The sequence below is a fragment of the Meriones unguiculatus genome, chromosome 19 (genome assembly GCF_030254825.1).
Source record: "Meriones unguiculatus strain TT.TT164.6M chromosome 19, Bangor_MerUng_6.1, whole genome shotgun sequence".
NCBI lineage: Eukaryota > Metazoa > Chordata > Mammalia > Rodentia > Muridae > Meriones > Meriones unguiculatus.
Window position 1 is genome coordinate 32,189,706 of NC_083366.1, and position 13,931 is coordinate 32,203,636.

The following is a 13,931-nucleotide window of genomic DNA, read 5'->3' on the forward strand; positions in this document are numbered from 1 at the left end:
ATTTGTATGCACATGTGTGTGATAATTAAAAAATAATGGGGCAGAAGAGACACTGGTTTTATTTTAGAATATATGAAGAACTCAGAGAAGTAAATATTAAGGGGAAAAAACAAATCCAATTTTAAAATGTGCTACAGAACTGAACAGAAAGCTCTCAAAGGAGAAAATATGAATATCTAGCAAACGCACTTAAAAATTGCCCAGCATCCTCAACCATGAGGAAATGATGATTAAAGTGACTAATATTCTACTTCACCTTAGCTAGAATGGCTATCATCAGATATGCAAATGAGAACAAATGCTGACATGGAGGTGGTAAAAGGCAAACTCTTACACTGTTTGTGAATGTGTCAACCAGTTCAGCCACTCTGGAAAATCATTCTGGAGTATTAAAAAAAAATACCAACCAAGCAACACAATTGCCACATGACCTAGCCTCACCAATCCTGAACATATAGCCAAAGGACTTCATATACTAGAAGAAACACTTGCTCATTCATGTTCACTGGATAAGGAAAGTGTGGTACAATATGCAGTGAGACTCTGTTCAGCTATAAAGAAAATGGTAATCATGAAATTTGTAGTTAAACAGATGGAATTGGAAAAAAATTATGCAGGGGAATCCAGGGCTGAGTAAGATGTTCACAGGAGGGTACTAGTTGCCCAATAAGCACTGTTTTTCTGTCAGTTCATTCATAAGAATGTCCTCTTAACATCTTGATTAATTGACACATGAAAGCATTGAAATGAGGCACGTGCATCCAGCTCTGATATGCTGTTCCTCACAATACAATTCACTGTCATTCTTCCAACAGGCAAAGCTTCCTTTCTACTCTGCCTATTTCCTGCTATTTCCTGGTTTTGGAATTGCTGGTCCTAAGACATCACTTCATTAATGGACTTGCAAGCTATACACACATTTTAGAGAGTACCTCTTCTCAGGCATCATAAACAGTTTGTGGTAGAATAATTTTTAGGCCCTTGGAGACACCATTCCATTAGTTGCTTTTGGAGAACTATGAACCCATAGGTCTATAGTCACAGAGTCAATGAACTGTGTAATGCAGGTTCCCACTCAGAGATGTATTTGGTGGTAAAGATTCTGATTCATTTGATCATAAAAGAGGAGGAGAGTGTTCCTAACAAATTTCATAAAGCCTTATAGGAGCAATTCTTTAAACTTTGTGGTTTCTCTTATAAATGCGTTAAGGTGCTCATGATTTAAAGAACATTCTCAGTCTTGCTTACTTGCTAGACTTCCAGAACATTTCTAGAGAAGAACATTCAGGTTAATACCATCAGGCAAAATACAGTCCAGGAACATTTTATGGAGCCTAAAGCTCCCATCTCTGCTGGGCATGCTGTTCCAGGGACAACTGGGGGCTTGTTAGGCAAATTATAACATGTAATATAATAATATCACCCTTATTAAATCAATAATTCTATCCCTTGTTAGTTGGTTAAGAAGGTAATGCAATACATATGTTGTGGTAATTTGGATAAGAATGACTGTCAGAGCCTCATGTTTGAATACCTGGTGCTCGGTTGACGGAACTGTTTGGAAGATAGGAAGGGTTTGAATGAGAACAGCCCACATAGGCTCCTATATTTGAATGCTTAGTCATCAGAGAGTGATGTTATTTGAGAAGGTCTTAGTCAATGACCTATTGCTGTGAAGAGACACCGAGAACACAGCAACTCTTATAAAGGAAAATATTTAATTGGGGCTGGCTTACAGGTCCACCACAGGCAAATATGGTACTGGGGAAAGAACTAAGAGTTCTACATCTAGATAGGCAGGCATCAGGAAGAAAGCATGAGTCGCTGGGTCTGGCTTGAGCTTCTGAAACCTCAAAGCCTACTCCCAGTGACACATTTCCTCTAACAAATTCACATGTTCTAATCCTTTCAAATAATGTCATTCCCTATGAGCCTATGGGGGCCTATGGTGGTTTGGCCCCCATAAACTCATGTGTTTGAATGTTTGGCCCATAGGGAGTGGCACTATTAGGAGGTGTGGCCTTGTTGGAGTAGGTGTGGCCTTGTTTGAGGAAGTGTGTCATGGTGGGGCGGGCTTTGAGGTCTCCTTTGCTCAAGCTATATACAGTGCAGCACACAGTCCCTTTCTGCTGCCTGCAGATCAAGATGTACAACTCACAGCACCATGTCTGTCTGGACACTGCCATGCTTCTCACTATGATGATGATACACTAAACCTCTGAAATTGTAAGCTGGCCCCAATTAAATGTTTCTTTGTAAGAGTTGCCTTAGTCATGGTGTCTCTTCACAGCAATAAAAGTCTAACTGAGACAAGGACATTTTCATTAAAAGCACCACATTCCACTCGCTGGCCCCCATAGGCTTTCAGACATAGAATACTACAAAATACTTTCAGTCCAACTTCAAAAGTCTCCATAGTCTATTGTCTCAACCCTGTTTAAAAGTCTGAATTCCTTAGTCTAAATAATTCATGCTTCATAAATATGCCTGCCAGATATACTGAGTCAGAAGGCTGAAGATGATGCTCCAAAGTTATAGAGAGTTTTGGGTGGCTATTCAAACAGGCAGCAAACTGTCTCTGTAATTTTTAATTTTTTGGAGGCTGCTAGCATGCACTTTCTATTTACTCAGGTAATTAATTTTATTCTTTCTCAAGTCTCTGAATGGGTTGAAGTCTAGATAGTTATAAATTTATAGTTCATCTTAGTTGCTTAGGAGTTAAAAAGATGTTTTAAGGTCTAGATAGATGTTTTTCAGATTGATAGATACAGCTATAATAAAAAGATTTCGATACAAAACTTTTGACTCACCAAGATAGGCAAGATAATGTTTTCTTCAAGGTTGCCAAATACAAATAAGCACAACTCTTTAAATGTAACTTTTATATATGGTTTTCCTGATCGTTTTGTGGTTCTTCTTACTGTACATAGTATATTGTATATATGTATGATAATATAGATATATATGTAAAGGAAGCCTTTTATTAGACTAAAAGGGGGAATTGTGGAGAAATGTCTTGTGTGGATGTAGCAGTTGTCAATAAAGAGCTGATTGGTCAGTCATCTGGGCAGAAGGACAGGAAGTGGAAGGCGGGACTTCTTGGTAGGAAGAATGGAACTCTGGAAAGGGGAGAGAGGAAGGCCTTTTTCATCAGGAGACATGGAGGAAGACAGATGTCTTCATGAATGTTGGGAGGAAGAGGATGGCGCTGAGCACATGGCTGTAGAAACAGACTGATGGAGCAGAAGCCACCCCAGGTGTCATCAGATTGGCAAGTGAGTGCCTTTATGTGGGTTTTAAAGATACTAGGATTAGGGTAGCTCTGAATCTGTCCAGAATAGTGTTTACAGCTTTTTTAAAAAGGTCTAAAGTCCAAAGTCTCTTCTGAGACTCAAGGTAGTATCTTAACTGTAATCCCCTATAAAATCAAATTCAAAAAACATGTCACATACTTCCAACATATAATGGCACAGGATTTACATTACTATTCTAAAATGGAGGAAAGGGAGCATAGTGAGAAAATACTGGACCAAAATAAGGCCAAAACCCAGCTGGCCTTAAGCTCTAAACTCTGGCCTTAAGCTCCCCATGCCTGTTGCCAAAGTACTCTTCAGATCTCCAACTCCTCTCAGCTTGGCTGATTGCAACATACTTCTTTCTCTTGGGCTGGTTCAAAACTTGGTCTGTAGGTTTCCTAGGCAGATAACCCATGCCTCTGGCATCTCCAATATCTTGAGGCCTCCGAGGTAATCCAGGCTTTACTTTCACAGCTTCATACAATGGATCTAGGGTTCCATGCTAGAACACCCCTGACCCATGCCTGGCCTCAGTGGCTTTCCTTAGTTGCAGAGGGGTCTTCCATAAACCCTTTCTTACCTCCTTGACTCTACAGCCAAAACCACATGTCTGAAGCTGCCAAGTTCTGCTGTTTGCTGGGGCTGGAACATGGCCCCCTTACTCAAATACAATTTTACCAGCTTTCTGTTTTTTATAGTTTCCTTCACTGCCTAAGTTTGGCTGTCTTGGAACTCACTCTGTAGACCAGGCTGGCCTCAAACACAGATATGCCTGCCTGTGTGTTCTGAGTGCTGAGATTAAAGATGTGAACCACCTTACCAGGCCCTAAGCTTTTTAAAATTCCTTTTCACTTTTTTTTTTTTTAATTCCTTTTCACAAGTTGGAATCTTAGCTGACTGAGGTCTTGCTCTTTATTCCATTTAGCATCAGGCTTTTCTTTTATCTGTTTACATTTCCTGTTGTCCCCTTTTTTCCTCCAACTTTGCATTTTGTATTTTTCTTTGCTCGGCTTGTTTCTTTTCATTATAGATGTGCATATGACTGAACTCTGCTAACTACAACACAGTCAGCATTAGGCTGTTTTTAAGTTTCCTTTGACAACAAAATTAATCCAAAACTCTTTAGTTGAACCTCAGGCAGACTTTTTGGACAAGGGCAGAAAGCTGTTTCATTCTTCACCAAATTATCACAAGAACATTCTCTAGGCCACATTAATATTCTTCTCTGATACCTCTTGATCAGAGACTCCACAGTTCAAATCTCAGCACCACTGCCTTTGAGGCTTCTACTAGTATGGTGGATTAAGCCCCACTTAAAGCATTCCACTGCTTTCTTAATCCAAACTCCTAAAGTCCATATTTCTGCAAACAAAAGCACTATCAGACCTATTGTAACAATACCCTGGTCCCTGGTACCAACGTCTGTTCTAGGTAGGATTTCTACTGCTGTGAAGAGACAGTGTGACCACAGCATTAAAAAACAAACAAACAAACAAATAAAGTGAACCATTTCATTGGGGCTAGCTTATTTTCCAGAGCTTTAGTCCATTATCATCATGGACTAAAGCATGGCAGCATGTAGGCAGATGTGGGGATAGAGAAGTAGCTGAAAGTTCTACATATGGATCTGTAGGCAGCGGGAAGAGAGAGACACTAGGCCTGGCTTGGGCATTGAAACCCCAAAGCCCACACCCAGTGACATACTTTCTCCAACAAGGCCATACTTACTGCACTTCCTAATGCTACTCATTCAAACATGAGTCTATGGGGCCATTCTTAATCAGAACACCACAGGAAGGGTTAGGAGGACTAAAAGGTATGGTTTAGTTGGTGTAGGTGTGGCCTTGTTGGAGAAAGTATGTCACTGGGGGGTGGTCTTTGAGGCTTCACAGCCCATGACAGGCCCAGTCTCTCTGTCTCTCTCTTTGCCTACATGGAGATCAGGGTGTAGCTCTTAGGTCCTTCTCCAGCACCAAGCCTGCCTACCTCCATGAGCCTGCTGCCTGCCATGTTTCCCACCATGATGACAATGGACTGAGTCCCTGAAACTGTAAGCAAGACTCCAGTTAAATGTGTTCCTTTATATACTTGCCTTGGTCATGGTTTCTCTTCACCGCAACAGAACGGTGACAAGGAGAGAAGTATTAGACTGTGTGGCCTTGTCAAAGAAGGTGTGTTACTGGGGTCAGGCTCTGAGGTTTCAAAAGGCTTGTGCCATTCCCAGGGTCAATCAACTACTGCTCCAGCACCATGCCTGCTGCCATGTTCCCTGCCATGATAACCATGGGTTCTAATCTTCTGAAACCACAAGCCTCAAATTAAACACTTTTTTTTTTAAATTGAAGTTGACTTGGCCATGGTATAGTAACTAAGACACCGGCCATTGCACAAAAGCACTCAATGGAAAATTTAAAGGTGTAAAGTGGATAGTCCTGAACCAAGCAGGATTTTGCTCCCCAGAGAGCAATGGCACAGTTTGGCTTCTAGAAGGAAGATGCTAAATAACTCATACTGCATTGTATAAGCATTTGTGGAATGAGTAAGAAACTGATGCGGAAGTCCCCAGGTGCTAATATTACGGCTCCCCTCCCCACCATCTTCCCTGCACTTTCTTCCTCATCTCCTGCATCGGTAAACCGATTATTTGGTGAAAGCCCCACATTATCAGTTCGTCTCACCTTTCCCTGATGATCCGTCTTGATCTCCCAACCCCGGGGCAGTTCCAGCCGAGTGTCTGCAAACATGTTGATGAAATTCACCAGGTCCCGGTTATGCTGGTAGCGTTCAAAGTTGCGGGCATCTCGTCGGACTTTTAAAATCATATGCTTCAAGCAAGTGCTGCTTGTGAAAACCCGGTAGGCACTCTGAAATGGTTTGGGGAAAATGAAGGAAGAGGATGTGAAGCTAGGAAACACAGAGCAAACACACTGAGTGCTTTTACATGATCTGCATCCAGCCCGGTGCTGATCTGTGTGAGCTGGGAATGGAAGCTTTAGAAGCAGGCATAGTGCTCAACCAGGAAATGTGCATCCAATACCTCTAGGCCTTTTTGCCAGGCCAGTTCCACCTGACCCTCAGAGGTCTTCTTCCTAGTGTCAGCCACGCTCGGCTCTCTCAGGCCTCACTGTACGTCTCTGAGCATTGGTCTTCTCCTCCCTACTTCCTTCTCTGACTGCAGAGCTATGCTTTCAATCCATTTATCTGTCTAAGCCATGACAGTAACTTATCGAAGTTAAAGTTGGGTTTCAGAAGCCTGTCGTTCTAGTGACTCTCATCAAATGTCTTCAAGTGAGGGATGGAGAAGAAAAGAAGGCTGTTTTAAAAGTTCCCGAAGTTGGTCAAATTCTAAGTTTCTGGTGTGCAGGCAGGCACCTCAGCATCCGCACCACTAGTTTTGAGCCCCTCAGCAGAGCTCTGAGACTACCAAACAACATGCTTCAGGCTACCTCTGTGGTGCTGGGGCGGGGCGAGTACTTCCATGTGCCCATGTGCCCGTGTGCTGTGGTGGGGGAACACTGCAGGAGGCTAGAGGAGGCTGGTTTAGTGGCTCCCACAGCCCCGAGGCCCCCACGAAGCCCAGAATATGGTGAAGAGGCTTCAGTATCTAGCATGCTTTATTACCTTTTGATTGCCCACGATCACACCTGGTATTAAACACTTATTTCCTCCTTTTCCAGCCACGGCCTCTATCATTGCATCAAATTACTGCTCCTGCCTCAGAGTTACTGCTAGCTCCAGTGCCCCAAATAGAAACCACTCAGTATATTTTTGAGTCTTCGTCTGTTATTCATCCATTGGCTATGGGAGATCCGAACACCAATGGCTGATTTCTCAGACAATCTCCCCGAGCTAAGCCATTGCTTCCCATTCTTTCAGCATCTCATTGAGGTTGGGCTTTAAGGTTTCTGAGGTTGAAGTTGGGCTTTAATGTTTTACTTGATTGGTTGAATGGGCTTTTAGTCTCTTGCTTCATCTAACTACCTAGTCACCATGGGCTCCTGTTGCCAGTTAAGTAGAAGTTGCCCCTTTGTAGTTTGCCAGGCTGCTGAGTTTCCAACATTTCTTTCCTGCCTGCTATCCACAGTGTATCCACATTGTAATCATGGCTGCTGCATCCTTCCTCACACACTGCCCCTTTGCTTGGGCTTTTTCCCATTTTCTTTAAAATTGCAAGAAGTAATTTAGACTTTGTGTCTCAGGCTTCTTCTCTCCCAGGCGCTCTGCTCTCTTTCAGTTTGGCCTCTGTCCTGCCGTGTTATACTGATTGTCTTACACATTTGTCCCCACAAAACAGACATCTGCTGACGCTTAGGTGTCTCCCTAACCTGCTCTATGATTGCCGTCTCCAAAAAAAGTTTGTGAAATAGAAGAATTGATGAATACTGTCATATTAGGCCCATTGCTTTTTGGAAAATACCTCTGAAAATTCAACAAAAAGCATATATGTAAAACCAAATCACAGTTAGTATCATTGTATATTAAAAGTATATCAAAAGCTATTCTAGTTATTATCTAAGAGGAAGCTGTCTAAAATATTTTTAATGAAGATGATATTTATAAAGTAGTTAAGGATGAAGTATATTTGGCTACTTCATACTCTTTTTTTTTAATTTAAGACCAATAAAAACAACGTGTATTTATTTCCAAGAATTTTCACTAGCATGATCTTAATGAAAGCCTCAGGAAGGCGATAGAGTTTCTGAATCCTTCCTTCTTTACTGTGAGACTCACATGGAAAAGAATGGTCTGAGTTGCTTGCTTTTACACACACACATATGCACACACACAAACACACAAAACATTAATGAAAAAAGATAGAAAGGAAGGGCATATGGAAGGGTTTGGAGGAAAGAAAGGGCAAATGGGGAAATGATGTAATTATAATACAATCTCAAAAAAAAAAACAATTAAAAAATGTCTTTTTTCCCCAAGCTCAGAGAGTAAAGCTCTAGCCCCCTTATTTTAGTAAGTGACCGCGTAAAGCTTGTTTTTGGTTTCCAGGAAGCCAGACTACCCTGTCTTTGTCTGGGGAGCACTCACATAGTTGGCATGCAGCACAGTGAAGAATTCAGGATTGGTGATAAACTTCACTGCTGGGGACTGAAGCAGCAAGGTGATCTTTTGTGAGTTGACTGGAGAAAGCGACCCTTCTCTCCTCAGGTCTAGAACAAAAACATGAAACAAAGAGATGAAATACGTTGGGTGGAAGGTCCCCTCACACTGGGTACATCTCTTGCCACAGCAAAACACAACCCTACCCCCAACCCCAACTCACAGGACACACTCTTGCTTTTCCTTAGTGTCATGACCAGGTCAAGAATGTCAAGTGTTCTTTGTCCAAAATTCTTGAGACAATAAGTGTTTCAGACTTTTTTTTTTTTAATTATAGAACGTATTTTAGAGATGAGACACAAGCCTGAACATGAAACTTAAGTATGTTCCATTTACACTTTATATATACAGCTTAGAGGCAATTTTACACAAATTTTTTGAGGTAGTCTCACAATACAGTGTAACCAAACTTTAAACTCATGATCTTCTTGTCTCTGCTCTCTAAGTGTTGGGGGCATTAAAGTCGTGTGTCATCACACCTAGTTTATGCATCATTTTTAATAATTTTTATGCGTGAATCTCGGAATTTTCCTTTTGTGGCATCATGTTGGCATACTATGTATTTCGGACAGTTTTTGAGCATTTCAAAATTTGAGTTTTGTTTTTGTTTTTTGTGTCAGGGTTTCTCTGTGTAACCTTGGCTGTCCTGGCCTTTCTTTGTAGACCAGGCTGGCCTGGAACTCACAAAGATTCACCTGCTTCTGTCTTCCCAAGTGCTGGGATGGGATTACAGGCATGAGCCACCACACCCAGCCAAAATTTTGAGTTTTTAAAAGTCAAGAATCATTATTTCTTAATAATGTCCCTGTATGATTTCAGCTAGGTTCAAGTCCTCTCACATCTTCTTCCTTTGTCTCCTTTTCTTGTTTTGTTACAAGTGTTATCTGTGGTTAGGACAGCTCTCTCCTCCTATAAGCATTGCTCTGCAGTGGGACTTTCAAGCTCCCCTCTGGTCAAACTGGTCCTGGCCTTGTGCTTGGTTCCATCCAGTTCTACAAGGCAGAAGCAATGTGTCAGTTCTGAGACAGGGATCCAGGCTCTTGTGTCTCTGTCTTTCTTCTGTCCCACATCCACTGAGGGAGCAAGCCAGAGGGACAAACTTCCAAACCGAGGCCATCTCAGACCAACACAGCTAATACAACGGGTGACCAGAGACGTGTATGAGTCAGGCTGCAACCCGAGTAACCTGCCAGCTTTACTGAGCTTACAGTGCTCAGCTGTAGATCCAAGAGATAAATGCAGCTGTGAGTTTTATCCACTAAAATTGAGGCTTTTTATTATGTAGTAAGTTATATGTGATCCAATACCAAATCTAGAACTAATCCTGAGTACCTTTTCTCATTCTGTTCCTAATTACGTGATTATTGTACCATGCAACCCTCAGAAGACCGAACAAAGAATTAGTAACACAAAAACCTAAACCAGGGTTGTTAGCACATCTGATAGAGAAAGCAGATTAAAATTGTTGATTGAAATGTGTGTGTGTGCATTTAAGAAGGGAGACGGTAAGTAGGGGAATGGCTAACTAAAAGATGTCTCTGAATTATGGCATCATCATTACATTCTTAAAGTTACTGCATCTGTGCTTGTCTACACAAGACCTATTCAAGATGGAGCCCACCCACAGGTCCTCATGGGTGGGGGAGGAACCCACTGGGGGAAGGGCATTTCATGTTATTTTCTTTACTTAAGGAGCCACTGGTAACTTGTTCTTGCTCTAGCAAATAGCCTCTTGCCTACCATCAGGCAAGAAACTTTCATAGTGGGCTATGTACATAAAGATTTCATGAAAGAAGGCCAGAGACCTATTGTAAAGAAAGGTTCTGGTGAGACAGAAAGAGACAAAAGATGGGAAATTTAGGTTAAGATGACTGAAATTCATTGTATAAATGTGTGAAACTACCAAGTATATAGTTTAAAAAATAAATCAAATAAGCATGTCCCATGATCGCTGAGACCTGCCAGAATGAGAGTTACAATATGTATTTGCCTAGACTGTGTCTGGGCCTTGTGTGTGGTGTGTGTGTGTTTGTGTGTGTTGGGGCAGGAGGACCTGTCACCATTTAACTCAGTTCAAAGAGAAAGAGGGTTACTGGGATTTCACTGTGGTAATTACAGTTACAGGCACAAAATGTGGAAGCCAGTCTCATGCTTTTTAAACATCGTTATCAGCATCTCAGTCAGGCTAGAGTTAAAGAAATAAAACCGGAAAAATAAGGTTGGATACGTGGTAAAAGCAATATGCTCTTGGAATTTGTGAGCAAGAAACCCACCAGAAACCTCTTTGTGCCCAGGTTCCTCCTCAGTTGACCTACTTTTTTTACCTGAAATTCCCAAGACTCATTTGAAATGGATTTTGAACATTTAACATGTTTTATTTATAAGAGAAAAATCCTTAGGGCACCAACAGACACGTTACTTAACCACACAGGAGTCTCTATCTTCCAAGATTCCTGGTGGGAAACTTTGTCATCTCCCTTATTTATGCCTCTAATTTCTCCATCTTTTTCTCCTATATTTTGTTGCTCTCCTATGTGTGGCTATTCCATGAGGCGGGGTAAGGACTTGGGGACTTCTGTCAGAGCTATAACATGCCACCTCCGTTGTTCTGGGTCCCCTGCTCCAATACCTAAGCTTGACTGGGAAGATTCTGCTTCTGAGTCACTCCCTCCACCTCCTCCGTCCGCTATTTGCTCACAGCTTGGGTTGCCAGAATCTTCTTCAGGTCTCTCTGTTGCAATGGTTCTCTGAATGTTTTGATACCTGTACATAGAAAACGAAAAGACCAGAATCAACTTGTGTTTGCTAATGCTCTGAAAAAGGCAATTAGAAAAAAAATCTGTAAAAAAAATTGTCTTGAAATCAGAAGAGAAATGCCTGCAAAGTCCAATAAGATAGTGAGACAATTTTCAAGACAACTGTCTCCACATTGATTGTGTAGGTAGCTCGACAAATCTATGTTTTAGGACCTTGAGACTGTACACCGAGGGTGGTGGATGGGGGGTGGGGGGAGAGATGGTTAGATCTGGAAAGAAAGCTTTGAAATCCTACCAGCTCCTGTCATGTATGACAAAGTAGTGTTCAGGAAGGAGATGGGAAGGGTGTTGCAGAAGAGGAGAAGAGAAGGAGCACAAATAGCCAAGTCCCCAAGTCTAACTGAAAATCAAGTGAGGACAACTTCCTGAGCAGAACACCAACAGCACAGGCTCTAAGACCAACAATCAATAAATGGGACCTCATGAAACTGAAAAGCTTCTGTAAAGCAAAGGACACTGTCATCAGAACAAAACAACAGTCTATAGTCTGGAAAAAGATCTTCACTAACCCTATATCTGACAGAAGCCTAATATCCAGAATATATAAAGAACTCAAGAAGTTAAACAGCAACAAATCAAGTAATCCAATTAAAAAATGGAGTACAGAGCTAAACAGAGAATTCTCAATAGAAGAACACTGAAAGGCAGAGAAACACTTAAAGAAATGTTCAGTGTCCTTAGTCACCAGGGAAATGCAAATCAAAAAGATGCTGAGATTTCACCTCATACCCATCAGAATGGCTAAGATCAAAAACTCAAGGGATGATGCATGTGGAAAAAGGGGAACACTTCTCCATTTCTGGTGAGAATGTAAACTTGTACAACCACTTTGGAAATCAATCTGGTGCTTTCTCAGAAAATTAGGAATAGTGCTATCCCAAGATCTCAAAATCTCAAGATCTCAAGATCTAGCTATAACACTCCTGGGCATATACCCAAAAGATACCCCACCATGCCACAAGGACATTTGCTCAAATGTGTTCATAACAGCTTTATTTGTAATAGACATAATCTGGAAACAACCTAGATGTTCCTCAACTGAGGAATGGATACAGAAATAGTGGTACATTTACATGATGGAATATTACTCAGCAATTAAAAAACAAAGAAATCATGAAATTTGCAGGCAAATGGTGGGAACTAGAAAAGGTCATCCTGAGTGAGGTATTCCAGAAGTAGAAAGACAAATATGGTATATACTCACTTATAAGTAGATATTAGCCATATAACATAAGATAAACATAATACAATCTATAGTCCTAAAGAAGCTAAACAAGGAGGACCCTAGGTAAGAGGCTGAAATCTCACTCTTCAGGGCAAACAGGATAGATATCAGAAGTAGGAGAAAAAAAGGAACAAGACAAGATCCTTCCACAGGGAGCCTCTGAAAGACTCTTCCCACCAGGGTATCGAAGGAGATACTGAGAATCATAGTCAAACTTTGGGCAGAATGCAGGAAACCTTATGGAGGAAGAGGGAGATAGAAAGAAAAAGGGAATAGGAACTCCACAAGGAGAACAACAGAGCTAAAAACCTGGGCACAGGAGGCCTGTAGAGACTGATACTCCAAGCAAGGACCATGCATGGAGAGGACCTAGACCCCCTGCTCAGAGAAAGCCCATAGCCTGCTCAGTTTCCAAGTGGCTTCCATAGTAAGGAGTACAGGAGCTGTCTCTGACATGAACTCAGTGGTTGGCTCTTTGTTCACCTCCCCCTGGGGGTGGAGTAGCTTCCCAGGCCACAGAGGAAGATGATGCTGCCAGCCCTGATGAGACCTGATAGGCTAGGGTCAGATAGAAGGGGGGGAGGATCTCCCCTATGAGAGGACTAGGGAAAGGGCATGGGGGGAAAAGAGGGTAGGACTAGGAGGAGATGAGGGAGGGGGCTACAGCTGGGATACAAAGTGAATAAATTGTAATAAATAAATAAATAAATAAATAAAATCAAGTGAGGAGTGTATCTAATCCTGTTCAGGTTCATTCTTCTACAGCAGGCCTCTGGACGAGAATGGCCCTGGTCTTTCCTGAAACATAAGGATTAAAGTTTCCCCACTGTGGTCTCCAAACTGCTTGCAAGAGGACCTGTTAATTACATTAACGAAAGAAAACTGAAACCCGTGCTTCTAAGAAGCAGTTCAGATACTGTTTGATATATCAAGGTTTGAGATCCGCTGGCTGGAGGGACCTCTTTTCATTTTTATTTTATCATATGTCATTCACTTCTGATAGCGTGTCAGAAGACACTTTTGCCGGCAGCAGAGACTGCGAGACATTTCTTGACAGTGCCTTTTATAACAAAGTGTGGAATTCACGCAATGATCATTATGTGCCTGTGTCTCACCTCCCCAAGGAGGCAAGGAGGTTCTGGGAAGGTGAGAGATGGCCCGCTGTGATCTTGCTGGAACACAAGGAATGCAGCCCAGGGCAGGAGACTAGAACCATCAGTGAGAAGCTGCCTGAACCTCTGGCTTTAATTGGGGTCGGAGTGTTGCCAAAGACTGCAGAAGCCTCTGCTGGACAATTTCCTAATAAATATGACAGATCGTGAATCCTCCAAATGGCTAAACTCTTTTTAGAGCTCTCCCGCTCTCTCTTTTATGATATAGAAATGAAGTCCTCTTCCCTTAGAGAACTGAGTATCACACTTGTGACAGTTTTGTGATAGAACCCAGAATCCAGATCACAGACGTCACAGAAAAGCCTTCCCT

The 13,931-nt window shown here is 41.9% G+C and overlaps 1 protein-coding gene across 7 annotated transcripts in view; it reads right to left on the minus strand.

Moving 5' to 3' along the window:
• The window catches only part of Hecw1 (HECT, C2 and WW domain containing E3 ubiquitin protein ligase 1), a 302,639-nt gene that overhangs the window by 70,034 nt on the left and 218,674 nt on the right, over positions 1–13,931 (minus strand). For all 7 annotated transcript variants that reach the window (XM_060372935.1, XM_060372932.1, XM_060372937.1 and 4 more), the window contains 3 exons: positions 11,038–11,171; positions 8,337–8,458; positions 5,975–6,160 (listed from right to left, as the gene is read on the minus strand). In XM_060372935.1, the coding sequence (XP_060228918.1) occupies positions 5,975–6,160; positions 8,337–8,458; positions 11,038–11,171 (442 nt within the window). The remainder of the gene's footprint in view (positions 1–5,974; positions 6,161–8,336; positions 8,459–11,037; positions 11,172–13,931) is intronic.